The following is a 27,152-nucleotide window of genomic DNA, read 5'->3' as shown; positions in this document are numbered from 1 at the left end:
TTATTATTAATTTGGCATATAGGTCGACAAATCTTTCAAATCCTTGATCGTGGCACACTTTGAGTCTTCCACTATTTAAAATTCGCATAAACACCAAACCGAGGGGATTTGTACATTTTACATATGTTAATTAGAGCTAGACGAAATCGATTGATCGGAAAACGAAAAGTTGCAATTGGTAGTTTATCATTGCTATTGGGCTCCTTAGCAAATGAATGGGGCATAGAAACAATATATAAAATTGTTATTCATAGTATATCTAACCGATTGATAGGAACAGGCGAGCAGAAGCAAAAACCATCTTTCAGCATCAATATCAGCGCCTGTGGGCTATAATTTGCCGCGGGGCAAAATGATGTGGCCAGAAGCGAATGTACTTATTATTAATCTCGAGGCGCTAGTCTATGTTCGCGTCCAGAAGCCCACTTATCATCTAAGTTATAAACATGGCCCCGCCGCTCGCTTGGCACACACACTCACACACACACACGCACACACATGCACATACACAGAGAGAAAAAGCTTAGCTAAAAACGGATTGATTGATATTAAAAAGGGGAATACGACAGGTTAAAGAGAAAGAGGTACATATTTTGTTGCTTAATAAGAAGTTTTTAAGGTATTGGAATATCTTAAGAAAAAAATATATAAATTCATGAATATAGTACAAAATTAAAATTCAGATATATTTTGGAAAAAGAAAATATTTAAGTTAATAAGTTAGAAAAAAATGTTTTCAAGTATATTCGTACTTGAAAATCGAGCCTAAATCAAGCATAGGCGATATTATCATCGTGAAGATCAGGCTTACGGGATGGACAAAATTTTCTCTCCGTGCACATATGTACAAGTTTGCCCGTGCGAAATTTGAATCCCACATTGCGAAGTCGTGGTGGTCATCGTCTCTCTGGACATTGATTCCATTTCGGTTTTGGCTTTGGTTTCTCAGCTTTAGCTTCAGCTTCGGCTTTGGCTTCAGCTTGGTTCTCATCAACTGCTGTGGCCGCTTAATTCATGGGCTTAAGTTACGGTACTCGAATTGGGATTTTCGATGGACCGGACCTGCCCATTTTCATGGTACGTAGACCGTTTAAGTGCCGGGGCCAACACAATGCGAAGTATCTTAGCGACCAACTCATATGCATATGCGAATATGCTGATCATATGATCCTCAGTTCGCTTCAGAACTTTGGTTCTCGTCTTTGGCTTTCGATATAAGTATAATTGGTCTTTGGTCGGCCCAAGAGCACGGCACATACACACATACCAATTGCAAGGGGGCCCCAATTTGAGTGATAATGATTATGCGTTCCCTCGGTTTTGGGCTACAGATCAGATGTGTGTGTGTGTTCGTGTGTGTGTGTGTGTGTGTGTGTGGTGTGTGGTATGGGTGTTATTGTGATTTGTGGTTAGTTGCAGCTTCTGTGCTACGTTTAAGCCATTGAAGCTGTCAGGTCTACGTTTGACTTAAAGGCTCATTACGTTCAAAAAAACAAAGCAACAAAAATGAGAGAGAAAAAAAAATATTGTTAAACCTTTGGCAATCTGTGGGAAAATTTGCTTGTCCATAATTTTCATTGGGTTCAATTAAAGTTGTTGTTGCTTTGGGCCTTTCAGCGCAATATGGACAGTATTCACAGGAAATTCTTGCTCTGCATCTTCAAACGCAAGCTTAACAAAGACCAACAAAAAATAATGTATTTCATTAAAAGTTTCTATTTGAAGGATTGCTCTTTAAGTCCAATTATCCAGCACAAGAAAATATACATAATTAGTCTGCAGAAAAATCAGTTTTAATAACCAGCTCTAAAAAAGTTCAAGAGTGTCTTATATAATATATATTTATCGCTAGATTTTTTTTTTTTTTGCCTACTCTGGTGCTCTAACTGCAGATATGTATATAAGTATTTAGCCATATGCCACGCCCACAGTGGGCGCAGCTACACAGTCTAAATATATAACACGATAGTATAGCCCAAATGTCTCTAAAGTTAATACCAAGTTAACTTGCCGCTGTGCCACAAATTTGGAAATAGATTTTTTCTGTTAAATATTGCCCTTCAATGCGATTCTCATGACTTTAAGAAACACATAAATGTGCATATGCTATGATTATATTCAGAAGTTCTGACCTAACTCGCTCTCTATGCCTGTTTATTTGAACTTTTGGGTAAGCACAGTTTTACATATATGTTTATATATTTTTTAAAGTTTTTAACTCCTAATTTCTATATGTCAAAGTGTTTACCCAAACTGACTGACTGACTGACTGATTGACTAAGTAATTGACTGACTGACTGACTGATTGACTAAGTAATTGACTGACTGACTGGTAATTAACGCACAATATGAATCGCTATAAAGGTAAAGTTCTTTCTATGATTCTCTTAAGAGTTTCACCTGCAAGCGTGAAAAATGTGCGGAAATCGTTTGAATGAAACTTTTTGTTTACCATCCTTTCGTGCTGAAATTCATTGTCAATAGCTGCAGTAAATTCATTTAAATTTCGCTCGAGCGTGTTGGGAATTAAAAAGTATGGTATAAAATGTAAATAAAACGAGAAAGTAAGGATATCTTCGGTACTCTGAAGATATAACAGCCCTATAGACCTTTGCCCTTTGCAGATATGTGAGTAGAGTGAAGCTCGTGAATGTTGAGTTTGAGAGAAGTTGTCCATACAAGAACATTCTTTTGGACCGATCATTCCTATGACAGCAATATGATATAGTGATCCGATCCGGTTGGTTGCGACATGCGTGCAATGTTAGGCAATGTTACAGGACGATAGCTTTGAAACTGAGAGACTAGTTGGCATAGAAGCAGACAGAGGAATAGATCGGCTGTTGATGCTGATCTGGCATAAATATACTTTATGGAGTCGAAGTTCTTTGTCATTTCGTGACTAAAAACATGCTCGAACATATTTGCCACTGTGGCTACCTGTAATATCTTTAGATTGATTATTTAGTATAGTCTCTATAAATTGAAAGTTTGCCAAGAAAATTCTTGAATCAGAATTAATCCCATTTGCTTACGATCAAGTGTTGAGCTTTTGTCAGCTAAAGTATTTTGGAAATAGTTTTTGATTCTGATGTATTAGCTGGAAGGAGCGGAGCTATGTCCGCACTTTGTCAGGCAGTCAGCAGCAGAATCCTTTGCCAATTGGAGGAATGGGCTAGCTTCGCGCTTTGAGCACAACTGGCATTCAAATGAAGAGGCCTCAAGTTGTGGCCTATAAACGGGCGTAAGATGCAGTCATTCATTTGAGGCACGATCAGGTGGCGTTCGAGGCGTTTACATTTATGCTGAATGGCTTTGGTTATGCCACTGCGGGCGCTCTCACCTGGACCAACGCGAACGATCGCTGCTGCAAGAGGCAGAACTCTGGGTAAAATCCAAACTAATTAGCATAAAATTGAAAATGCGCTCATTGGGTTTTGGGTCGCTCGTTCATGCGGCATGCGGCATGCGGCATGCGGCATGCGGCATGTGGCGCGAGTCAAGTGCAACCGGCAACCATTTGGCAGCCAGCGGTGGCAGTGGCAATGGCGTCGTTGGCGTTGGCGTTGGCGTTGCGCACGCTGCCAGCTAGGTAGGCGGTACGGTCGGCCAATTTAAAAGGCATGCTGCTTCTGGAACAGGCAACGGCAACGGCAACGGCATCGGCACACGGGCAAGCCCAGGCCCGAGTCATCCCGTCAAGTGCAGTGCACACCTAAGCTTTAGCCGCAACTGCAACTGCAACTGCAACTGCAACAGCAACTGCAGCTTCAGCTTCGGCTCATAATTTGTGTGTGCACAGCAGAGACTCGCGCTCGATCCGCGCACTCCCTGCTCCGGCTGCGTAGCGAAGCGAGGCAACACATAAAACAATTACGCCTACACTCGTTGGCTGGGTTGCAGGCAATGCGGCATGGCTGGGGCATATTGGTGTGGCACGGTTTTGCGGCAGACGGCGCTACACATAGACGCAACTGTGTCGTGGTGATCTCTTGATGGCGTGCACGACCTTCCACGGGCGTCAGCGGCTCATTCGGTGCTCGGTACCCGGTACTCGGCACTCCATAAGCATGAGCACAAGCTGCCAGCTTGAAGATCGCATCGTAGCGTTTCGCTTGCGCCCCCGCCAACGAATCGCTTGAGCTCTTCCCCCCTCTCTCTCGCTCGCTCGCTGGGGAGTATCCAAACGGATTCCAGTCGGAAGCTGTAAAAGCTGCGACTCGGCCTTCTTCTGTGGCAGGCTATGAAACACAATATTCATTAACTTGGAGCGCATTAATGTTGCAGTTGCAACTGCTTTATGCGGCTCCCGATGCTCTTGTCCATGTTTTGCTCTTCCTTTTTTTTTTTTTTTTTGATTTTTTTTTGGGGGGGGGGGCAAGGCAGCGGCGGGAGTGTTGCCTCAACTGAAACTCGAACGTGCTGCACTCAGCTGCAGTTTACCTTTTGAATGGCTGCTGCTTCTCGGCAGTCTCCCGACTGAGGATGGAAGTTCATTTTTTTTATGGTTTTTGCATGGATCCGTTTGGCTGTAATAATGCGGCTATTAAACTCTGCAATCACTAACTTGAACCAATCCATTGGTTACCTGAGAGTTTTTTCTTCTTTTTATGTCCAATGCCTTTTTTAACGACTCTGCATTTGTGTGCCTGTGTCTATGTGTCTCTGTGCCTCTGTGCCTCTGTGCCTCCTCTGTGTATCTGTGTCCATGTGTGTGTTGTTGTTGTGTCATTTGTTGTTGCTGCTGTTTGTGGCTGCTGTCAATTTGGCATTACGCAAGGTCATTTGCCGCCAACAGCTGCGAGGAGCGTCTCACAAAACGGGCAATAGAGCGAATAATAGATTAAATGCATGCACACACATCGCATCAGCCATATCGCTTTCATATCGCTTTTTTATCTTCTAGCGTTTGCTCTACCGAATATATTCCCAGACTGAATGTTCTACCGCAAATATTCCCACCAGTTTTTTTTCTACCCTGAACTCATTGAAAATGGGTAAAAAGAGTATTATTTTTTTGTATATTATCTTTTTTTTTTTTGAGCTAAATAAATATTACGATCTGAAAATTTTCAGCTTAATTAACTATTGAGCTTGAATGCTCTACCAAAAATATGCCCAGTCGTATATAGCATATGAGCTTTTGGTAATTTTTTAATTTTTTGTTTTTTTATTTTTATTTTATGTATATTTTTCTTAAAATTTTATGTACATTTTTTTTCAAGCCAAAATACGACGATCTAAAAAATGCAGCTTAAATCAAAGTTCAGCGATTAGCAGCGAAAAAATTGCATTATACATATAATTGAATTAATTCTCAAGTTTTGTCCAAAGCAGTTTTTGTCAAAAAAGAGCATTAGTTGGGTATTTCCTCTATATACCGCCCCGTCTAAGTCTACTTTCTTTCTTTCATTCTCTGAACCCAAGCTTCATTTAAAGGACACTTTGTTCTGCTCTTGCGCCTGCCAGATTTGGGTTTTGTATTCATATTATCTATAATACTATAGGCCTTCAGCTAGGTTTTATTTTAAACTGGGGCACAAAACAATATAGTTAAGGTCAGACTCTGTTTTATTACTAATTTAAGTTTTTTTTTTGGCTTCAGTTTGACTAACCAATTCGCACCGTTTCGCTTTAAAGCCGATTTGCAGCCTTGGCTAGCACTCGTTTTGCGTGGCATATGGAAAAAGTATCGCCTGGGGGATAGAAAGAAAGCTAAAGGGACAGCTAAGAATTCGTATCGCTTGGCTTGTACCTATGCGATATTACAAAGATATCAGAAGGAAAAAGCAACTGCATTATTGTTGCTCTAGCTAAATAAATGTTAGTTTTTTTTTATATACTAACTTCTTTCAAAACATCGCCAAGCTATCCTCCTGCTGATAGCGATAAGAGACAGTTAAGTTTTTTTTTTTTTTTTTTTTTGGGGCTACGCATGTGTTGGCTTTAGTCCTGCGGACGCACTGAAGTGCAAAATCAAAAAAAAAAAAAAAAAAAAAAGGGAAAATCACTGGCAAAACTTTTGCACGTAATTGTGGGAATCGCATTGCGCTGGCCACGCAGCTGTCAGCTGTCCCACTGACTGCGGATTGGGATTGGGCTCGGGATTCTTGGGACTGCAGCTTGGCGAGGGGGCTGCCGTTGACGGGGGGTTGGGGTTTGGAGCTATAGCTTGTTATTAAGCGCCATGATTGCGGGTTTCGAGTCGCAGTCGACTTTATCTGTATCTGGATAAACATGCAGGCACACACACACACACAGATACACAATTTAGCTCTTTTTTTTTGCCATAATTTGATACACTTTGTTAAAGTTCCATTGCAACGGTTTGTCAACGTGTGTGTTGTGTGTGTTTCTGTTGTCTTAATTGAAATTTGAATGCAGGCTTTACTTATCAATGCCAATGTCATTTGGTACGTAGCCCCTTCTGCTTCTGCTGCTGCTTTTCTTGCCTCGACTCACGGGTTTGTCACAATATGCACTACTGTGCCCGGCTCTAAGTCACAACTAATTTTGATTGATTACACGCGGCCCATTGTCCAGCGTCTGTCACACATGGACCAAAGCATTCTTTTGACTATAAATAGTTATGGCCAAGTTTTAATACCCTGTATCCATAAAAGTGCCCCATCGAGGGCATAAAAGCCAAGCGCAAAACATACAACAGGCAGCAGCGGCCAGTCATGACAATGTATATTGTATATTGTCTTCTTTGATTGATCTACTGTATATAAAATCTAGAAAAAATAAATCCTAGTAGCTTATAGACTTCTTTTATATATGTGTATATTTCATTAAAGTTTAAATTCTTTTGCAGATTAAGGCTAATTTGTAGCTCGTTTATTTCCTTAAACGTTATTTATTAACCTTAACTCCTCATATATATTTTATTTAGTCTCTTTACATATTAGATCAAGGCAAATTGTTTCTCTTCTATATCCTGAAAGTCTATTGGTTTACTATTCGTTTAATCGAGTCAGTTTTAGCCCAGGTAAATACCTTAGCTCAAAGATGTGGTAAACCAGGCTGATGAGGCGTGACATTGTTCAAAATCTGAACTGAACCATCAGAAATGTTTGCTGCAGATCAAGGTACAGGGTATACCCCAGTCGGGCACACATCACTAGCGCATTCTTAATTGTTTTCTTTGACAATAACAGCAGCAGCCACATCTCGGCAACAGCAACAGCAACAGCAACAGCATCGGCATCAGCTTAGCTCTAAGCCGATTAGGTTGCTCAGTTTGTCGGAACGATTTTGGGTCACATTGGGGTTAGATTGGAGATTGGGTTCAGGTAATTACCACATAAAACGTTTGACACATCTTGGCAGGACGCGTGTGTCGCTTTGAGTGGCCAATGCACTAGCTGCTTGGGCAATTGATTAGATCGTTTCGGCTTTTCACACATTTTCAGATAGTCTTACATTCAGACTGATTCCAATGGCTCACAATCTTGTCAGTTTCATACTTATGAATGATTGATTTGAGTTGACACTGTCGAGTTGTTATTTATTTATTCTTTCTTCATATGAAAATATTAATAGCCAAATGCATTTTATAAAAAAACTGAAACTGAATTACTGAGCGTACAATCTTTTGTTTATCTGTCTGCGATCTCAGAGAATCCTAAAAGCGAACTACGAGGGATAAAGGAAATTTAAAAATATATATAAGAAAATATATATTATATTCATATAATATGAAAGATATTCGATCTGTCTTTAGCTCTAATATTATTCGCTTTCTTAAAATCTCCAAAAAACGTGGCACCCAAATTTTTTTTTTTCGTTTATACCTTAATCATCTTAAAATAAATAGATCTTGTTATAATTTTACCATGAAATGTGTAATACATTTTTAACATTACATATGTGCAAAATCGAACAACTATATCATAAAGCTGTCATGGGTATCGGAAAATGGGTTCTTCTATGGCAAAATATTCTGTAATTCTCACATATCTGCCTTTTGCAGAATGTTTACAAGTGCATTTAATGTGAGGCGTGCCGAAGATATTCTCACTTTCTCGTTTATTATTTATTTAATATTTATTATACTTATTATCTCTATATTTTGAACTCTTTGTCCTGAACTGTAGTTACGTTAGACGGGGATTCGGGTACTTCCACTCGCGTGTGTGGAAAAATCGCGAAAAACGTTTGTTTACCATTCAATCGCCCATTTAAGCTCATTTGCGAAAATCTTTGTTCAAATTCATTTAAGGGATGTTTCACACTTTTCGAAAAATCCATTCTGCCTTGGTGGGAATGGGGGTCAAAGATTTGGTGGATGACGTTTCGTGTTCAAATTTATTTCCAAAGATTTGTACGAAAAATTATTTAAGACGTTTTTCACACTTTTCGCAGAATCCAAGTTTCCTCGGTGGAAAATGCGATTCAAGGATTTCTTGGGCCTAGTTTTGCTACAAACTTATTTTCAAGCTCAACATAAAAACTTATTGAATACGTATTTAAGCGGAAAAACTGTTGTATAAAAGTTTTTTAATTACCGTCCGATCGGCTTAGAACTAATTTTCAAAGATCTTTGAGGGAATTTATCGTACATATTTCAATCAAATAAACTTGATCAGCATGCAGCATGTACGGGAAACAAAGCTTGAAAAGTCTCTGCTATCGAGACGGTCATACGAACAGACAGAAAGACAGACAGACATTATTAAGCTCATTTACAGGATATATTGGTTATTTTAACGCAATATCTTATAAGAAATAGATAAAATAGATCTAAAAAAGATTAAACCCAGATTAAGTTAATTATACAAAGATTTGATTGGATTTACGATACCATTCACATGCGAATATTAGGCATGCATGTGGAAGCCCTGAAATAATAACTATCTTGAGCTTGTGCTGGTCTGTTGTCTTAACTATTTTTATCAAGTTACATGTCAAATGACATAGCTCAACATGCAGAGACGGAAACAGAGATGGGGACAGGCACAGAGACTCATTTTCATTCTCATTCTCATTCTCAGTCTCAAATCTCAATCTGAATCTCAGTCGCAAGTCGCAGCGCACGCAGTCAAGAGATGAATTTGACATGCGTCTCTGATGATGATTTATTTTCATTTTCGTATTTTTAATTCACTCTGCGCCATTGTCGCTCACATGACGCTCACGACGACGACGAATCGTCGAGTGTGGGGCGTTCTAGAGTAGGGGGCGGCGGGTTTAAGGGGGGCGGTGGAGGGGGGGGGGAGGTAACGGGGGCGTTGCGGTACGCATGGGCATGGGTCTGGACTGGCACACGGGCATTATCGTCGATGGCAAAAAGTTAATGATAAAGATGATGACCATCAGAATTGGAATAATGTATGTATGTGGCTTTGGTGGACTCTGGTGGACTCTGGCTCTCTGGCTCTCGCTCGATGGATAGATGGATGGACAGGCTGACCGGACAGGCTGGCTGGCTGCAGACAGGCCAGCTAAACTAAACTGAGCCGCAGACAGCCTGATACTGAGAGCTGGTGACTCGAGAGCTGCGACTGGCGACTGGCGACTGAAGACTGCAGACTGCAGACTGAGATGAGAGCTGTCCCGAGGTCTGAGGCCATTTTTATCGAACCACAACGACGCAACCATTGTTCAGTTCTAGTTTGGGGCTTCGTTTTTTTTTTTTCTGCATTTTTTTTTTTCCTTTTCATATTTCGCTGTTGTCGACTCCTTGTGGCCATCGTTTTGGACAACGCCTGTCGCCCTCAGCTTCAGCTTCAGCTACAGCTACAGCTACAGCTACAGATTCAGCTTCAGCTTCAGTTTGGGTTGCCTCCTTTAGCCATTAACCTGCTAAATTACGAATGAGGCAAAGTGGATTTAACTTTGCTCTTCACTCCACTTGCCTCCACTTGATGCGATATGTGTGCCCGGCTGAGGCCCCTGATCCTGGCAATGATTGCAGTCAGCAACAAAATTGTTTCACTGTTCTTGTCACACACACACATACACACACACGCACACACATGCACACAGCTGCCCTTTGGTCTGTCTGTCTCTCTGTCTGTCTGTCTGTCGTCACAAATACGAAGGCAACAAAATCTGAACAGATAATGACCACTGTTCTCGCACTCAACTACAAGATGAGCGGCTGATATGACGATGACGAATGCGACGATTTTGAAGACGTTGCCTGACTGCCTGCTCAGCCCTCCTGGAGTTGAAGGTGGTGGTGGTGGAAGCGGAGTTGGAGGTGGATGCGGAGGCGGTGATGATGTTGAAGTCAGTAAGATAGACAGACGGACAGACAGACAGACAGACAGACGGACTGTGCATGATGATGGTTATGTTGATGCCGTTGGCCGAGCTGTGTGCGCTCTGGCCAGGCGCTGGACCGGCGCAACCGGACCGAATGTGGCTTGCTGTGTCCTGTTATTGGAATAATGAGTTTTTAGTGATGCGCATCGATTTGTCAATTGATGATTTGTTGTTTTCAGTTTTCAGTTTCGTTTCGTTTTGTATGATTCCTGTTTTTTTTTTTTATTTTTTTATTTCTTGTCCCCTTCAGCTCTCCACAAGTGGTTAGGACACTATGCGGCGAGTGGCGTGAGGTATGCCCATCTTCGGGTATATATATCATTAATTCCACTTTTGTCATATTGAGAGCTTTACAAAATTTGATTAATTGCATAGTTTGCATCATGGGGAGTGAGAAATTGTCACAATTGTAAATGTCCCTACGTGAAACGCTGTCTTTCTAGATGTACGCAAGTGTGCATGTGTGCATGCATGTATTCAATTATGCATGTCTGAATGTATGCATGTCTGCAAGTATGCATGTTTGCATGCACGCATGTATGTATGTGCATTGAAAAGGACTCGCTGTCATTGATCTTACGATTATTGATGAATCGCTTTATCGCCAGTTGGTAATTTGTTTGGGGGCCTCTCAATTAAGTCGCGCCATACGAAATTTATGGCGAGAAATAAGCAGGAACAAAAATCAGTCAATTACTGTTCAATTAATTAAGGCTATAGACACATATATAATGTGCATTGCGATTAAATAAATTGCCGACATATCTGTCTCATATCTCAGCTGTGGCAATCAGATCTAGAGTAATAGTATTTCTATTGATTACATTTATTTTTATATATTTAGCTTTCTTACTTGAATATAAGATGGAAATCAAACGCATGTCGATTTAATAATTAGCAGATTTATATAAAATTGATTCTCAGATAGAACTTGGCTAGATCTTCGCTGATTTTAAATTCTTACCATTAATTACTTTAATTTTTATTAATTAATTTTTTAAATTTTCCTATTTGCGTATAATATCTATATAACGCACATATATACAATATTTTCTTCGATAGACCTCACCTATTGTAGTCTGCTCTCAAATAAAATTGTTTCTATTATTTAGATCCATTTTTAATTTTTTTATTTTAATTTTCTTCCCTGAGTATAATATGCATATAATATTAAACGAATTGCAGATATATATATACCATCTTTTCTCTGATCGATCTAATTTCAAATAAGCTTCTTTGTATTGATTACACTTGTTTCTCTACTCAAAATATTCTAATTTGAGTGGTATATTGTGAACTAAATACAATGAAAATCACGTAATATCATCAAGGACACGAAGTCATATCACAGATACGGGCTACAGATCATGTATTTAGTTTCACATTAAAATCAATTTAGATCTTGACTAAAGCTTAAATATAATTTAAATATTATATTCATTATTCATATATTTAAGTAAAATCAAATATTCAATTTTTAAAGTTAGCTACTTAACCAAAACAAAATGAAATTCTAAGTTCAAATTTGATGATGTGTTAAGCAGTGTTCAACCCTTGAGTACTTTTTTGGATAACTTGAAAGAGGAGTCTCTTAAACATCCATTAATATGCACGAAAAGCCGACTGGCTGATTCATCATTGAACATATTGTGTAAAAGTGTTTCTTTATTTATTGCGCAATAGCAAAACAATCTAAAATGTTCGAAGGGAGCCACTTAAGAAATCAGCAACAATAACTTGCAATGGGTATAAGGATAAACGCCGGCATCCCCTTTCTATATACTTATAATATATGTATATTTTTATATGCACACATATATATATATATATATACATATATGTATGCATGTGTGTATCCTTACCCTTTTGTTTTTTCATCGACTGGTGAAAAACTTGTGCTGCCAACGTTCCAGCCCCCTCACCACTTACCCAACTGCCCACCCACCCATCCGTCCATCCATCTATCCATCTAACCATTCGGGTCCTAAACGTTCGTCCTTATCGCTTGAGTTCCAACGGCATAGAACGAATTAAATGCTTACATCAACAAAGGGCACCAATGTCAAAAACTTTTCAAAGTGCTCAGCTCAAGCTGAGCTCATGTGCACAACGAAGATAATATACCCTTACCAGGAGGTTATAGGTTAAAAGAGGTTGAACAAAACTTTGGCTAAAATGAATCTCTTGGAGAACTTGAGAGAAAATGGATTAAAAATAAATGTTATGAAAACATAAACTAGCAAACAAATTAAATAACAAAAAAATGTGAAAAAAATCGTATATTTACAAAAAAAAATAATACAAAATATTTAAAAAAAATTGAAAAATTATGATATAAAATAGATTTCAAATACAAATAAAAGTGTAAACTAATATAAAGCCACAAATAATATATTAAAGGATTTAAAATAGAAGAGTTGAAAATAAAAAAAGAAGTAAATTAATACAAAATTAAATGAAATACTAAAAATATTATAAAATGACGCTGAACATCCGATAATTAACTAAAGATGTCCATAAATAATTTAAGATCATTTGTCAAGATCAGGAATATACTACTATTTTATGGCACACGTGAAGTGTTTAGGATCTAATTCGGGTTAGAGTATGGAAATACAAGTTTTAAACAAGCCGAAAAAAAAAAAAAAAAAACAACAAAGTCGAAAATATAATACATGTGGCCCGGCATCTGTGGGCTCTGTCGCCGGGCACACTTGGCCCCCGTACACTTTGAGGATGCTTATAAGCCGGGCCAGGTGTGTGAGCCTTAGCGGTTCAAATCGCATTGACGTGTGTGCCAAGAGAGCGTAAAACCTCAAACACGTTGTGTAACTTTCATGCGTTACAGTTGAACCGGAAACGGAAATCTAATAGACCAAAGCATGCATAAGTGATGAAGCGAGAAAATGTGCACCCGCGCACCCTTTTCCCTATGCCAACTTCTGACCAGAAAAACCCTTTTCAATGCTGCCCAAAAAAGCCGTTCGTCGAATCTTATCAGAAGGCTTCAACTTTCGCCCATCACGTTTGCCTTTTTTCATTTCGTGTTTTATTTTCTCCACTTGTTTGGCTTTTGCCCGTTTTTACATCATTTTCATGCTGCTGCAACATTAGCCCAACGTACAGCTGGTCGGGGGGTTTTTCTTTTGCAAACTTTTACAGCCGCAACCGTTGTCCATCTACGCGCCGAACCTGAATCAGCGCATGTGTGTGTGTGTGTGTGTGTGCGAGTGTGCGGGTGTGCCAGTGTGTTGGGCGTGTGTGGCACGGCCTTGATATTGTGAACACATGTTTCCAGGAAGATTACCTTGTCAATCGGTTCGTTGAACGATTACTTTTCAAATGTTTTCGAAAACTAAAAACCAACGCCCGTCATTCGCCAATACGTTGCAAAGCACAAGAAGCAGTAGACACCCTTCTCCAAACCAAAAAAAAAAAAACCCTAAAAAGAAAAACGAAACGGGAAAAAAAATACAATCTTTGGTTTACCAAAGCTGTCAGACGTTGCCCAAAAAGATTCACAACTTCCTTCCTGCACGGCAAATAGAAAGCCGAAAGCCACGCACACGCACGCACATATCATCACCAAGGAACACCAACAACACCATTGGACATATCGCAGATGGAGCACAGCGACAACATTGTTTTATTTCTCATTTCACAGGCAATGCAATAAAATCGCCTAAATATGCTGCTCACAAGGTAAATCGTTTCGGTTGTTCAAAAAAAAAAAAAAAAAAAAAACCGAAAAAAAAAATACGAAAATTCGCTTCATCTGCATCCAAAATGCGCCCCGCGGTGCAAACATTGGCGCCTTGGCTAACTACGAGCCAACCGGGCCAACAGAACGCTTGTGTACGGGATCAACAGTTCGACTTTAACGAAATTAATATGACCTGAAACAAGCGGAATTTGAATGTTTCATATATCCAGTCTGTACCAAAATCTAAGGAGTAACACATTCTGTTCCAAATGCTGTAAATAGGAAATCTATTAGATTCAATTTGGCAATTTCGAATGCCGCAAAATACCAAATCTAATTGTATATATTAATTATCATAAAGATCTACTCAAATTTACAATGTTGAATCAAATACAAACCAGGAAGCTGTATGACAAAATTATAAACTAGGTTTCAATCGCATTTGAATACAGTTTTGAACAAGCAGAACAAGCATGCAAAATACCAAATGTAAGAAAAATGTTTCGATTTCAAAACTTTTCAAATTACCTTCGAAACTCTGTTCTTCTTACTGTTAAATGAAAGGTTTATGTTGGATTCATTTAAAAAAATATTATTGTGTTGGTTAAATGTAAAATATATAAACAATGGGCAAGAATTAACGACAGAAACAGGCAGTTATATAAAACTATGACTAAGCAACTAACGATTATAACTTATAGTGAAATTCAATTTTGTCGCCTTTGCTTTAAATCAATATTATTCTATGAGATTTTCAGTAGTTTTTTGCTATATGCCTTGTAAATTCCTTCCATTCCTTCAAATGATTCTTTTCCTTAGAGACCTTCTATGGTTTTGATCTATAAATTATCAATCGAGTCCAGTAATCGGTGAACTGCACCTAATGCTAATTTTTACTTTACTTTACTTAACTTTTCCAAATACTCTGTAGCTTGTCGCATTAAATCAGGCGATATTATAAAGCATGCCACAGACGAGTGTAGAGCTTTTTGTGTCCTGCGTGCTGTAGCGCATTTGGCAAGTCTTTAGGCCTGGCTAAATGCAAAGGCAATACTGAATGAACTGCCGAGGACACATCGGGTCATTTGATTCGCCGCAGTGTTTCGCTCATAACGTTTAAATGAATGTGACGACAGGCTGGCAATAATGGGGCTCAAGTACTTTGGTCACCATTTATTTGCCGGAAGTCAATTATAAATTATAATCACAGTGGATCACAAAGCATTTCAAATCGATTAATGCCCAGCGCAGTACCAGCTAATTAGTATTTCAACGATATATGCCGCCGGCTATTGGGTATCGGCTATCGGATATCGGGTGTGGGGTATCGGGTATCGATATTAACGTCATTATCTTGCCATGCCATGCTTCATATCACATGTCGTCGACATCGACGGTCACAACATTTTTGTTGTCGTTAATAATTTAAAAACTGACTTTGTGGCATTTTATGGTTGCATATATAATTTTGTTTTTCATTTTGTTTTTTTTTTTCACTCATTTTTTTTTTTTTATTTTCTCTTTACCGACAAGTGCCCATAACGATTTAGACGATTGACAGCTGCGAAGTGGGTGTCCATTGTGGGTACCTTTTACCATGGCTCTGCCAATGCCGACAGTTCTTTTGCTGCTGCTGTTGTTGTTGTTGTTGTTGTTGTTGTTGGTGGTGGTGTTGTTGGTGTTGTCTTTGCAGTTATCCAGTCCGTGCCGTTGTTAAGTTTGTCATATTTTATGGGCCGGTTACGTCCGGGGCTCCAGCTCCAGCTCCAGCTCCAGCTACGGCTCCGGTCGGCCACCGGCCGCCCAGTCCATTTTGGCAGTTCGGCTGCCTGGCTGACTGGGGCCCCCTCTGTGGAGTGATATATATGACAGGCGGATTTTGTTTTTAGTGGCATGGGTGACAATCCCTTTAGAAACTTTTATTTATTCACGCATGTTGGCAAAATGTGCCCCTTACACGCAATTCAAGAAGAGCGGCTAGTCAACTTGCAGCAGGGCAACGCAACAACAAGGACGACGACAACGACAACGACAGCGACAAAGACACAATGAGACAACAAAACAACGAGACAACAAGACAACAACGAGACAACCTGAATTGGACGTGGCTTATACACTTTATGCTCATGTGTGTGTCCGTGTGTCCGTGTGTGTGTTTGCTTGAAGCTATTGCATTATTAATTATTGTTAATTAGCTACATGCATTTTTTTTTTTTACAGACTAACTATAAGTTGCGCCTGGTCGAACAGCCGAACAGCCAAACTGCCGAAGCCGGAACCGGCCAGCCTCGTCGTCATATGACACCTTGGACAACAAATCGACTTGTAATTGTCGCAATTAATAAGCATGAAAATAATAGAGAACACAACTAGTTTATATCCATTAGCATTTAAGCAACTGCTGCGAGCATACGATGGATATATGCTGAAAGAGTTAATGCTAAAAGTAACCATGGAGGACATAAGTGTATTGATGAGTTTTAAACTTCTTGAAGGATTGCTCCGCTATAAACTGAACATGGAGAGAGTTGGTGGCTAAAGTAACCGCGGAGGTAAGAGTGTACTGATAAGATCTAAACTTCTTCAAGGCTATAAACTGAACATGGATATATGTTGTTAGAGCTGGTGACCAAAGTAACCATGGAGGATACAAGTAAGATCTACAAGATCTAAACTTCTAAAAGCCTTGCTCAGTAAGCTATTAAGTGAACATGGATGGCACATTGGATTCAATTGAAGTGACCATTGATGATGCAAATTTTAAGCAAACACTCGAAAATATTATTTGAGATAATATCGTATTCATGATATTGTAAGCAGAGAGATTAAAATGAGCACATGGAGGACATGTATCTTACGAAAACTATTGAAACCATGTAGGAGAACGCGTTCGCTGCGATAAAAGTGACCTTGGAGAACGCTGGATTCAGCGTGAAAAATCCTTCTGTGTACTTGAGTATTAGCAAAACAGTTGAAAATATTATTTAGATGCACTCAGTGAAAAGTAAAGTGACATTAAGGACACACTTGTGAAGAAAAGTGTTGGCAACATGATTAACTAAAGTAACCATGAAGGACAAATGAAAACTGTGAAGAATGCTAATGAAAAATGAAGTTTTGTCTTCTTAAGCTTAGACTCGTCTGACATAGCTGAGTTTGGCTAAGAAATAATGCGCCAAAGAAATCGAAAGCCGTGCAGGCAATAAGCCGCACATCCAGAGCTCAGCTACAGGTAGTTAAAAGATTGCCAGCGACTTGGCCAAGGAACATGCAGCGCCAGAAATGGTCAAATGCGCCAAGAAGTGTAGTTAAAAAGATTGCTTTTGCATATTTCTTTGGGCAAATATCTGCTGGATGCATGTTTGTCGGGCGAAGGCGGCGCCAGCGATCGTAACAAGGGCAACGTTAACAATAATAATAAACATTTTGAAAAAAATGTTAGCCACAATGGCAAAGAGCAATCAAATGAAGTTCTTGAAGGACTTGAGTAGAAAACGTCCGTCAGACTTTGCAGGGGGACCTCATCCACTGCTTGGCCAAGTGTGTCCAGAGCTGCGTGAAATTGTCACAGGGAAAGTGAGTCGAAAGTAAGCGTGATGACATTACCTTGAGGGTAGTTAATCCCATTTATGGTTACACTTTATGCGAGTACTCGTAACGTGTTGAATTCTTAAGCTCAGCTCTGACTTAATTGCAGTTTATTTAAACTTAACCAGTTCCACCTTGTGCTTCAAATTCACGCTGCGAATGCCATGTCCAAGACAAATGTGATTTGTCAATCATTGGGACAACTTGTGAATGTGAGCTGCAAATTAAACTTCAGCCCTCGCAACTTTAAACTGTGACACTATCACTTTTCCATAAGCCAATTTGTCATCCAACCAGTCAACAACTGGGTCAGCACATGTCACAAAATTTACGAAAAGTCGCCATGCAACGACTGCCCAAGCTCCAAAAGCTAGGACTCTGATTTTTTACAGTAGTTAGCTTATGTGATGTAAAAGCAGACCGGATTTTGGGCACATTTTGAAGTGTTATATAAATCTCTTCGTTCAAGCAACTTAAAACTTATTTTGAAATCTCTATATACAAATTAATTTAAATGGGTCAACGAATTTTGAAAATCTATCCCTATGTTCGGAAAATGTGCGATAAACAGTTGCATGCAACTTGGCTGTTTCTTATCACATCACCTTTCTATGTGATTCTCATTAATTCAGGTAACACTAACATAATATTAAGCTTGCACTCTCTCTCTCTTTTTCTCTATCTTTCTCTTGCAGTTGCTCTCTTCCACTCTTTCTCGCAAGTTCTCTCCCTCTCTCTCTCGCTTTCTCTCTCTCAACCTTTCCCTCTTTATCTCCATCTCTCTTTCCTTCCCTCTCCTTGTATGCATCTCTGCCTTTCTCTACCTCTAATTACATTTATATTTCTCTATAATTCGTTAACTTTAATTTGCTCTTTTCTTTTCTTTTTTAGTGATGTCCTATAAAGTCTTTTAAACTTCTATCTATAGTATAGATATATACTATATACATTTGGGTAAGTTCATGTTTAATTAACCTTACATATTTTTATTTATAAATAAGAATGAGTATGTGCCTCAGCACCTCAGCGTTGATCTTCAAAAATCTAAAACGTAAACCTTTAAAACACTTACAAAAACATGATATATCTTTATTTACAAAAATACTAAACCACATAACTGGTCAAAAGGGGTTCAGCAGCATAAAAGCTGTTCAAGAACTATCTTGAAGTAAATAAGCGAATGCCCAAGTCTAATTGCAGGCATAGGTACAAAGTTAGGCTGGTTAAAGTTGATTATTTGCTGTGTAGAGCGAGAGCGCGAGTGTAAATCAGAAACCACAGATTATATATAAGGAAAACTACTTATAAGGATTTCGCCCAGCGATAGTCATATGCCTATGCATGAACCTGCTGTCTCCTGTCTGCTGCTGTCTGTGCATGTCCTTGTTGAGAAGGATACCTGGTCCCAGCATCCCGTATCATACGTACTCGCATGCATAACATGATGTAATGTGTGACATGTACGTACCCTTAATTGGCTGCATTATTTATGTGCCGGCAGGACATGGGCCAAGGCTCGCACTGACCCCGACGGAAATGACAACCCACAATAAAAGGGTTGACATATGGTTACACACACGTGTATGTGCGTCTGTGTATGGTTTTGTGTGTGTGTGTGTGTGTGTTTGTGTGTGTGTGCATCCATTGTATTACTGGCCATTCAATCACGCCGTCAAGACGGCCCACTAGAGCGGTCAGTGGTGCTGTGGATTTGGTTTTTGGGCTCTTGCTTGGACTCAGATTTTGATTTCGGGCGTAAACTATTCTATTGCTCGGCTGCATAAAATATTCACGAACTCAATTTACCATAACGAAATGTTTCTGATTTTGTTTATTAGCTGGAGGTACACACAACATATTCAGCATACACGAGAGCATAGTCCGGCCATTGATTATCGAGTCAGTTGAGGCTTTGAGTTATGTTCAAGGCATACAGATACCATTAATTAAATGGCCTTACGATGCCCTTAATCAGCGCAAACAAATTTGCCAGTGTCATTTTTCTGCTCGTTTCCATCATTTGTCCCCGAATATCGAACAGCGCTTCGGGCCAATGCATCATTGTGTGCCCCAAGCTGGAGTTGGGGTTGTCTTTGACTTCTATTGGGAATTGTTTTATGCAGTACACCACCACTTTTTTTTTTTTGTTTTGTTTTCAATAATTGTATGTGCCAGCATACATATATATACATATATATATGTGTGTGTCTATATTAATGAGAGGGACTGGCATAGAGGGCTAAATCTGGGCAGACATCCGGCCGCTCGTGCAGCGCTTATTGCCGGGCAGTAGAGGACATTCTACAGCATCGAAGTTGAAGACAGCTACACTCAGAGAAAATTTCAAATCCTCTGGTTTTAAGAAGTATTCCTTTTTTTTTTATTAATGTAGAACACCATTTTTTGTAATTTATTTATTATACGTGAGCAAAGATATTTTTCTTTACTATATTTGCACATCAAAATTGTTTGGATCTTGTATTGAGTACGGATATTTGACTTGATTGGGTTTTAGATATATATATTTTTTTGATAAAGTTTATTTTGAACTTCTATTTGAGTTATATCAAATCACAATCAAAATGTTTTGCGCTTGGCACGCATAATCATCGACATGATTAGCTTTTTGCTTTAATATTTAGTTATTGGAATATATCAGTTTGTTTAAAACTTTAAATATCTGAACAACATGAAATGAGCAATTTTTAATGTTAAATGTTAAAACCAAAGAAAAGATAAAGATCTTATTTTGTTCAAAATATTTTTCAGGTGATAAAACAGTATGACAAAATATATGATTAAAAAAATTAATTTGCGATCGATTGTTGCCAGACAGAATTTTCTTCCCTAGAGATTCAGTTGTGAAAGATTCTATCTTCGATTCAATATTTCGAAATCGATGATAATTTATGCCAAATAAAATAAAACTGGATTGAATAATAGAACAAATTTATTTTTCAAAGTGTACCAATATATATATTTTGCATATATATATATTTATATATATAAATATATGTATGTATATATATATATATGTATATATTTATATGTATTTATATTTTTTTTATATGTGTATGGAAAACAAGTCGCGTCAGCGGCGACGCGGATCGCGTCCTCGGAAGGGAAAAAATAAATTACTTTAAACGGTTTCGAATAGCAAATTGCAGATTGTCATTTCAAAAGACATACCTTGCCACACATATCAGTGTCAATGGAATAGGGACTGTCTGTCGACTCTGGGGTACGGGAAGCGGGTCAAGGTGTGCGCATGTGTGTGTGTGTGTACAAACTTAAAATGACGAATGACCACAAGACAACACATACACACACACACTCACACACATAGCCATAAGGGTTCTGAAATCGGGATCAGAAGAAGTAAAGCCAGAACGGCAATAATAAAAACTTCACAAACAGCAGTTTCGCAAGAATTGAGATTGGGTTGAAATTTTTATAATTGAGTTTGAGCAGATTTTGTGTTTTCTTTTTTTTTTTTTTTATTTTTATTTTCTGCCTTTTTTGTATTTTTCGTTAATCTCTTCCTTTGTGCAAGAACTGTGGCAAGTCTCTAACAGCAGAGAGAAGCAATCAAGAAAAGTATAAAAAATAATATAAGGAAGAAAGCCAGTTAGGAAGGAAGGAAATTAAAGCGTTCCAAAGTGGCACATAGTACGCATAGCACATAAATATAGAGAGACGGCCTGGTACGCTATTGGTACTGAATTATTGACATCTGTTGCTCAGACGCCAATCTGCAACAGATTACGAGCAGCAGCAGCAGCAGCAGCAGCAGCAGCCTCAACAAGCAACTGGAAGCTTGCAGCATGCAGCATGCAGCATGCTGCATTCGGCAAACAGCTTCTCGTCATTATGCATGCTCGAACATTGTACACAGTGTGCACTGTGCACTTTACTCGATATCGTTATGGGGCCGTGTACCTGGCTATATATATATATATATATAGATATATATAAATACATATATATATATTTATATGTATATGTATCTTGGCAATAATAAGTACGAGGCACCAACTCCCAATTCCAGCTGCAGCCGCAGACAAATGCAATTTCGCTGTCCGATCATCGATCCCTTCTGTTTTATGCTCGCATGTGCGCTGCACTGCGGTGCACTATACCAATATGGTGGTGCTGCAGTTGATGTCGTCGTTGGCATCGCCATCGTCAATCGTCGCATCGGCTTCAGGCTCAGGCTCAGGCTCAGGCTGAGGCTGAGGCTGAGGTTGAGGTCCAGGCCCAGAGTTAGCCACTGTCTCCGTCTACGTCGGCGATTCGAGTGCCAGGTTTTGGCCTAAGCTGCTGCCCATAGTATCAAGAGCGTGTAGCAAAATTCGTGCCGTGACCGCCCCTTTCAATTCTGTATTATCAGATTAGCTCTTTTCATAAGCCATTTGTTGTTGTTGCTGTTGCTGGCGTAATGCTATTGACCGCTAGCATTAAGTTACGAGCCAAAGTTAAGCCAGCCGGCAGCCACATGATGATGCTCTATGATGTTGTTGATAATAATAATAATAATAATGATCATCATGATGAGCATATCCATACACGACGACGATGATGATAATGATAATGACGATGATGACACTGCATGCCTTTCGCTCGGCCTCATGCGACAGGTGTAGCTAAGCGGCAATGCTAAATCATAAAAGCCAAGCTTAGTCCACGAATTGGTCATAATTATGCATAACACAACACAAACAGCAAAACAGAACTGGCCCCAAACAGCAGCACAATCCAGCTCAGTATAATTGAGCTTATTTTAATATTTTAAGTCGAATTGAAGCTAAGCTTTCAAATAACTCGTCTTCTACGCGATCGCATTAACTAAGCTGAATGGAGGTAGACTTTTTGCTAGTAGTTACTATCTTGGGAAAAGGTTGAAATGTAGAAATCATAGCTTGCCCATGAGTTTAGTATGGTCTAGTAATTAGTTATTAAAAAAGGAGGCTGGTTCGTGTCCTAGGCTAGTCTGTGGCCTTAGAAGTTAAAACTTGATAGCTTGTAATGTATTCTTTAATCATATAATTTTTGTAATTGTTAGTGTAATACAAATTTTAAGCTGCCTAGTTTGAGCAACAGGCTAAACAAAAACGAAAAAAAAAAAAATGCCAGTAAACTGTTTTATGAACCTTTCTGTTTAATCGTCTCTAGAATTGCATTGAAATAAATATTATTCTCTTTGCCAAATATGCTCGCTGAATACCTAATTCAAGCTGCAAGAAAATGAATCATTTGTTTTAGTTCCATTGTAATCGATTTAAGGTTTGCAATAGTACTAAATATTATTTATAATTTCTGACAGCTTCCAAATATGCTCACTGCAGTCCAATTCAAGCAGGAAACAAATGTGCCAGTTCTCCAAATGAAGAAGCTGCCAGTATCATAGCAATCATTTTTATACCCTGAACCCATTAAAAATGGGTATAAGCGTATATTGTATTTGTGCAAAATCCAAATGTATGTAACAGGCAGTAGGAAACATCTCCGACCTCATAAAGTATATATATTCTTGATCAGCACCAATGGCTAAGTCGATCTAGCCATGTCCGTCTGTCTGTCTGTCCGTCTGTCCGTCCGTCCGTCCGTCCGTCCGTATGTATGAATGCAAGGATCTCAGAACCTACAAGAGCTAAGGCTAGATGTAGGTGCTCCTAGTGCCTGCGCAGATCGAGTTTGTTTCCGATAATCGTTAACTTTCTCCGATTTCTTGTTTTATGGCCAATTTTGGTAAATAATAAGAGCTAGACTCACCAAACTTGACATATAGCTTCTAAAATAGAATATATGTATGCATTTAATGTTGGAAGAAGAGGTTTCAGGGTATCCCCTAGTCGGGAGCTCCCGACTACAATCTTTTACTTGGTTGGTTTGCAATAATAATAAACCTTATTTACAATGGCTCTTCTGTTGAATAAAGCATTCAAATATTCTTTCTGAAGAACCAATGGACGTAGGTCTTCTTTTCGGGCCACCTAATTTGTACCAATAATGTCCAAATGGCCCCAATCTCAGACTCTGTTCGAGAGTTTAACTTTGATTCGTAATCCTTAATTAGTGAAAAAAGTTGATCGATCCATTCGCATTGTCTTTATAATCCGCAGAGAATATATATAATAATGTATACTAAAGCAAGAAAAAGCATATTTCCAATTGCGCGACTAATCAAATCTTCCAATTCTGCATTAAATTTGTGACGAAGAAGTCCTTTAAATAACGAAAGCTCTTTACTCTTTGTTTATGGATGAAATCTAATTGACGGGACTCTGTAGCGGGGTCCCTAAAATCAGAAGATAGTGAAATAAATATAATAATGCGAACTGTTGTCTATGACAATAAATTGCTTTATTTATTTGATATTTGGACTCTTATACAACTATTTGCAGTGCTGTACTTATACATAAATGTATAAATCCTTAACAACTAAATGTATATCTATTCCTGATTATATTAGCTTTATCAAATGTAACTTTAATTATGAATTAATATTATGTTTGGGTATTTGAATCGAATTACACAAAGTGGAAAGAGATTAAAAATGTTGCTTAATCGAAGTGTAACTTAACCGCGTTCTACGCCAAAAAAGGTAACTTGATGCTTGGTGTCAATCAAAGAAGGGCAAAAACGAAGATTCTTAGAACTACAAACACACACATACATACACACCCCACATTAAATTATAAATAATTCGAGTCATTGAAATAATTCGGATAACTTTAAAATTAACGCCACAAACATTCAATTGGCTGTCGCATCCATTGGCCATTATAACCTGATGCGTATTGTTCCTGTTGTTGTTGTTGTTGTTGCTGTTGTTGCTGTGTTTGTTGTTGTAGATAATAATTGTGTTGGTGTTGATAATGATGATGGTGTTGGTGTTGATGTTGGTGTTGCTGCTGGTGTGGCTGATGTCGCTGGTAGTAATTGTTGTGGTTGTTGCCATGCCGTTGTTGAGACTGAGACTGAGTTTGAGTCTGATGGTAAGGCGCCGATAAGGTCCCCTGTTGCTGATGCTGATGCTGGTATCGCAGTGCCGGGCCCGTTGTCATAGCCAAAGTGCCCATGCCCGTGTTCATGCCCGAGCCCGTGCCCATGCCTATGCCTAGCCCGGCGCCTGAGCCAGTGCCATTCGCATGTTGGTTGCCCTGCATCATGATTGGATGCTGCTGCGGCTGTGCCGAGTGGTGAGCTGCATCCGGCATTATGGGGAAGTAGGCAGCGTGCGGCTTGAAGAGCTGCGCATACATCACAGCAGCAGCAGCAGCGGCGGCGGCGGCGTTCGGATTGCTGGCCAGTTGCTGATAAGGATGCGCATAGCCGTGGCTCTTGCCGTGACCTTGCAGAGCAACCGCTGCCTTAGAGCGACTGAGTAGCGCGTTGTTGCTTCGCCGCAAACGGCCGGTTGTCTCGCCAATGGTCAGATCTTCGGCATACGGATCCAATGCCCAGTAGTGACCACGTCCGGGATCGTCCAAGGCACGCGGCACGCGCACAAAGCACGGATTGAGACTCAGATTGTGGCGTATGGAGTTCTGCCAGACGCTCTTGTGATTCTGATAGTAGGCAAAATTATCGGCTATCCACTTGCAGATGCCGCTCAGCGTCAAACGCTTCTCCGGGCTCCGGCGTATGGCCATTACGATTAGGGCGCTGTACGTGAAGGCGGGCTTCACATCCGACCTGATGCTACCCCCGCTGCTGCTGCCGCTGCTGCTGATGGCTGTGGGGGAAGTGGTGTTGCCGTCCTCGGATGATGCATCCTCGGAGCTGTTGCAGGAATCGCTTGGACTGGAGCTCATATAATATTTGTGCGCCTCCCCACCTTTGCCCTCCTCCTCCTCCAGGTGCGTGCTGGAGAGCAGAGAGCGTATGGAGAAGCTAGACTGGAACACTGGCGCAGTTTCCATTGAATATAGCTCGAATTCGGTTAATATTCTCTACGTTGCTCTGCAAAGCGTGTGTCGACCGTAAATGTTCTCAATTGACTGTGATAGACAGCAATGTGGCGTGGGCTATTTATTGAGCATCTAGTGTACCGGGAATACGCAGTAAATGTGTGCAAGCTGTGGGATTACGTCTATATCCTGCGCCACAGATTAGCTGTTGGCTAATGCTGATATTTGCCAGCCGCCCTTCTAATCGTTACTGGGCCAAATATCGGGCTTTATAAAATGCAGATCAATGAAAGCCAAAGCCATGGGATTCATTCATTGATCCCAGTCGAAGTACATACACAGCTACTTAGTCAACGAATTTGCGAACAGTTTTTGGATTAGCTGAGCGCTTTTTAAATTGGATTAATTCTACCTGCCTGCTCAACTCCAACATTCGATCCTCGACCCTTCCAGGATCCTCAATAACCATAACCCTTCGGCCCATCCAAATGTCTGCCCGCCTGTCTGCCTGCCTGCCTCGCATTCAGTCTATCAAATCACGAAATATTTGTAAATGTTCGCGGTTCTCATCCTCTGTGATCTGTCGACTCCTGTACTTAGCATTTCCATTGGGCACTGTTTAAATTTCCTATAATTCGATACGTTTTTAGAATTAAAAGCTAGACATGTTTAGCTTTAAATTTAATTTATTAATTTCTCTATGTCTCTTGTTATCTTTATTCTCATTATTATTTTAATTATCATTAGTATTATTATTTATACTTTTATTATCATAGTACTATTACTCTTAGATAGTGCAGGCTACCTTGACCTTCTTATAAGACATTTGAAAATTCATATGTACGCTCAGTTTCCGGTTCCTTGCTTCTTAGTTGTCTAATTGACTCAACCAACTCAGTCCTCTCATCTATCAAGGACTGCACATTGATTTTTAATAGCATGATACCCAAAAATGTGTACTTTCTTTATGAATATATTCTGAAATCAATACTGAAGATATGTTAGGCATATGCGTTAAGTTTCTTCTCTATTGTGAGCTATGCATTTTTGTCTTTATTTTACACATATTTTTATAGTAATTGCTGGAAAATGTGTACTTTTTTATGCATGTATATGCTATCATATGTATGTGATATTTACGATGTGATTCAACGCCTGACTGACTGCAAGGTCCTCGCTAACAAATTAGTTGCAGTTGGCAGGAGTACATTATCAGTTTTTGGCCACCACATCTGTGCGAAATACGGTCCCGGAACCGTAAACAGACCAAAAACCCAGTACTAGTACCAGTACCACACCCAGACCCAAGACCCCACACCCCCAGACCCCCAGACCGAGACCACATTTCCACCCACTGCCACGGGCAGACCAAATTTAACAATTGCACGTTAGGGGCTAGACCTAGACTGCATTATCCGTGGCATCCAAGGTGTCTATATAACAGCACATGAGCAGTGTATATGTGTGTGCAAGTCACATGCATGCATACATACATGTACATATGTACATGCATGTGGTATATACTGACTGATATTTACCTGTCTACTTGCCTCGGCAATTGTCTGTGTGCACTGCTAAAATTATGTAATACATTCTGTAGTTGTACATGTCCCGACACACACACACACACACATACAGAGAGTGAGAGAGAGGTAGGGAGGGGCTAGCGAATGTGT

The 27,152-nt window shown here is 39.6% G+C and overlaps 1 protein-coding gene and 2 long non-coding RNA genes across 3 annotated transcripts in view; 2 read left to right on the top strand and 1 right to left on the bottom strand.

Annotated features, from left to right (window-relative positions):
• Positions 1–18,189, top strand: part of LOC116652019 (uncharacterized) — a 31,188-nt gene extending 12,999 nt beyond the window's left edge. The window contains exons 2-3 of the long non-coding RNA XR_004305026.2: positions 16,196–16,527; positions 16,596–18,189. This is a non-coding gene — a long non-coding RNA (uncharacterized lncRNA). The remainder of the gene's footprint in view (positions 1–16,195; positions 16,528–16,595) is intronic.
• A 257-nt stretch (positions 18,190–18,446) lies between these two features.
• Positions 18,447–27,152, top strand: part of LOC138911788 (uncharacterized) — a 165,930-nt gene continuing 157,224 nt past the window's right edge. The window contains exon 1 of the long non-coding RNA XR_011417434.1: positions 18,447–18,517. This is a non-coding gene — a long non-coding RNA (uncharacterized lncRNA). The remainder of the gene's footprint in view (positions 18,518–27,152) is intronic.
• On the bottom strand, positions 24,304–25,501 carry fd19B (forkhead domain 19B). The gene has a single exon (XM_032439779.2). It carries the CDS (start codon positions 25,486–25,488, stop codon positions 24,304–24,306), a length of 1,185 nt encoding a protein of 394 aa, XP_032295670.2. The 5' UTR covers positions 25,489–25,501.

The sequence above is a fragment of the Drosophila virilis genome, chromosome X (assembly GCF_030788295.1).
Source record: "Drosophila virilis strain 15010-1051.87 chromosome X, Dvir_AGI_RSII-ME, whole genome shotgun sequence".
NCBI lineage: Eukaryota > Metazoa > Arthropoda > Insecta > Diptera > Drosophilidae > Drosophila > Drosophila virilis.
This window is presented reverse-complemented; position numbering and strand designations above follow the sequence as displayed.

Coding starts and splice junctions, on each gene's coding strand:
- fd19B (XM_032439779.2), bottom strand. CDS start 25,488: ATGGAAACTGCGCCAGTGTTCCAGTCTAGCTTCTCCATACGCTCTCTG.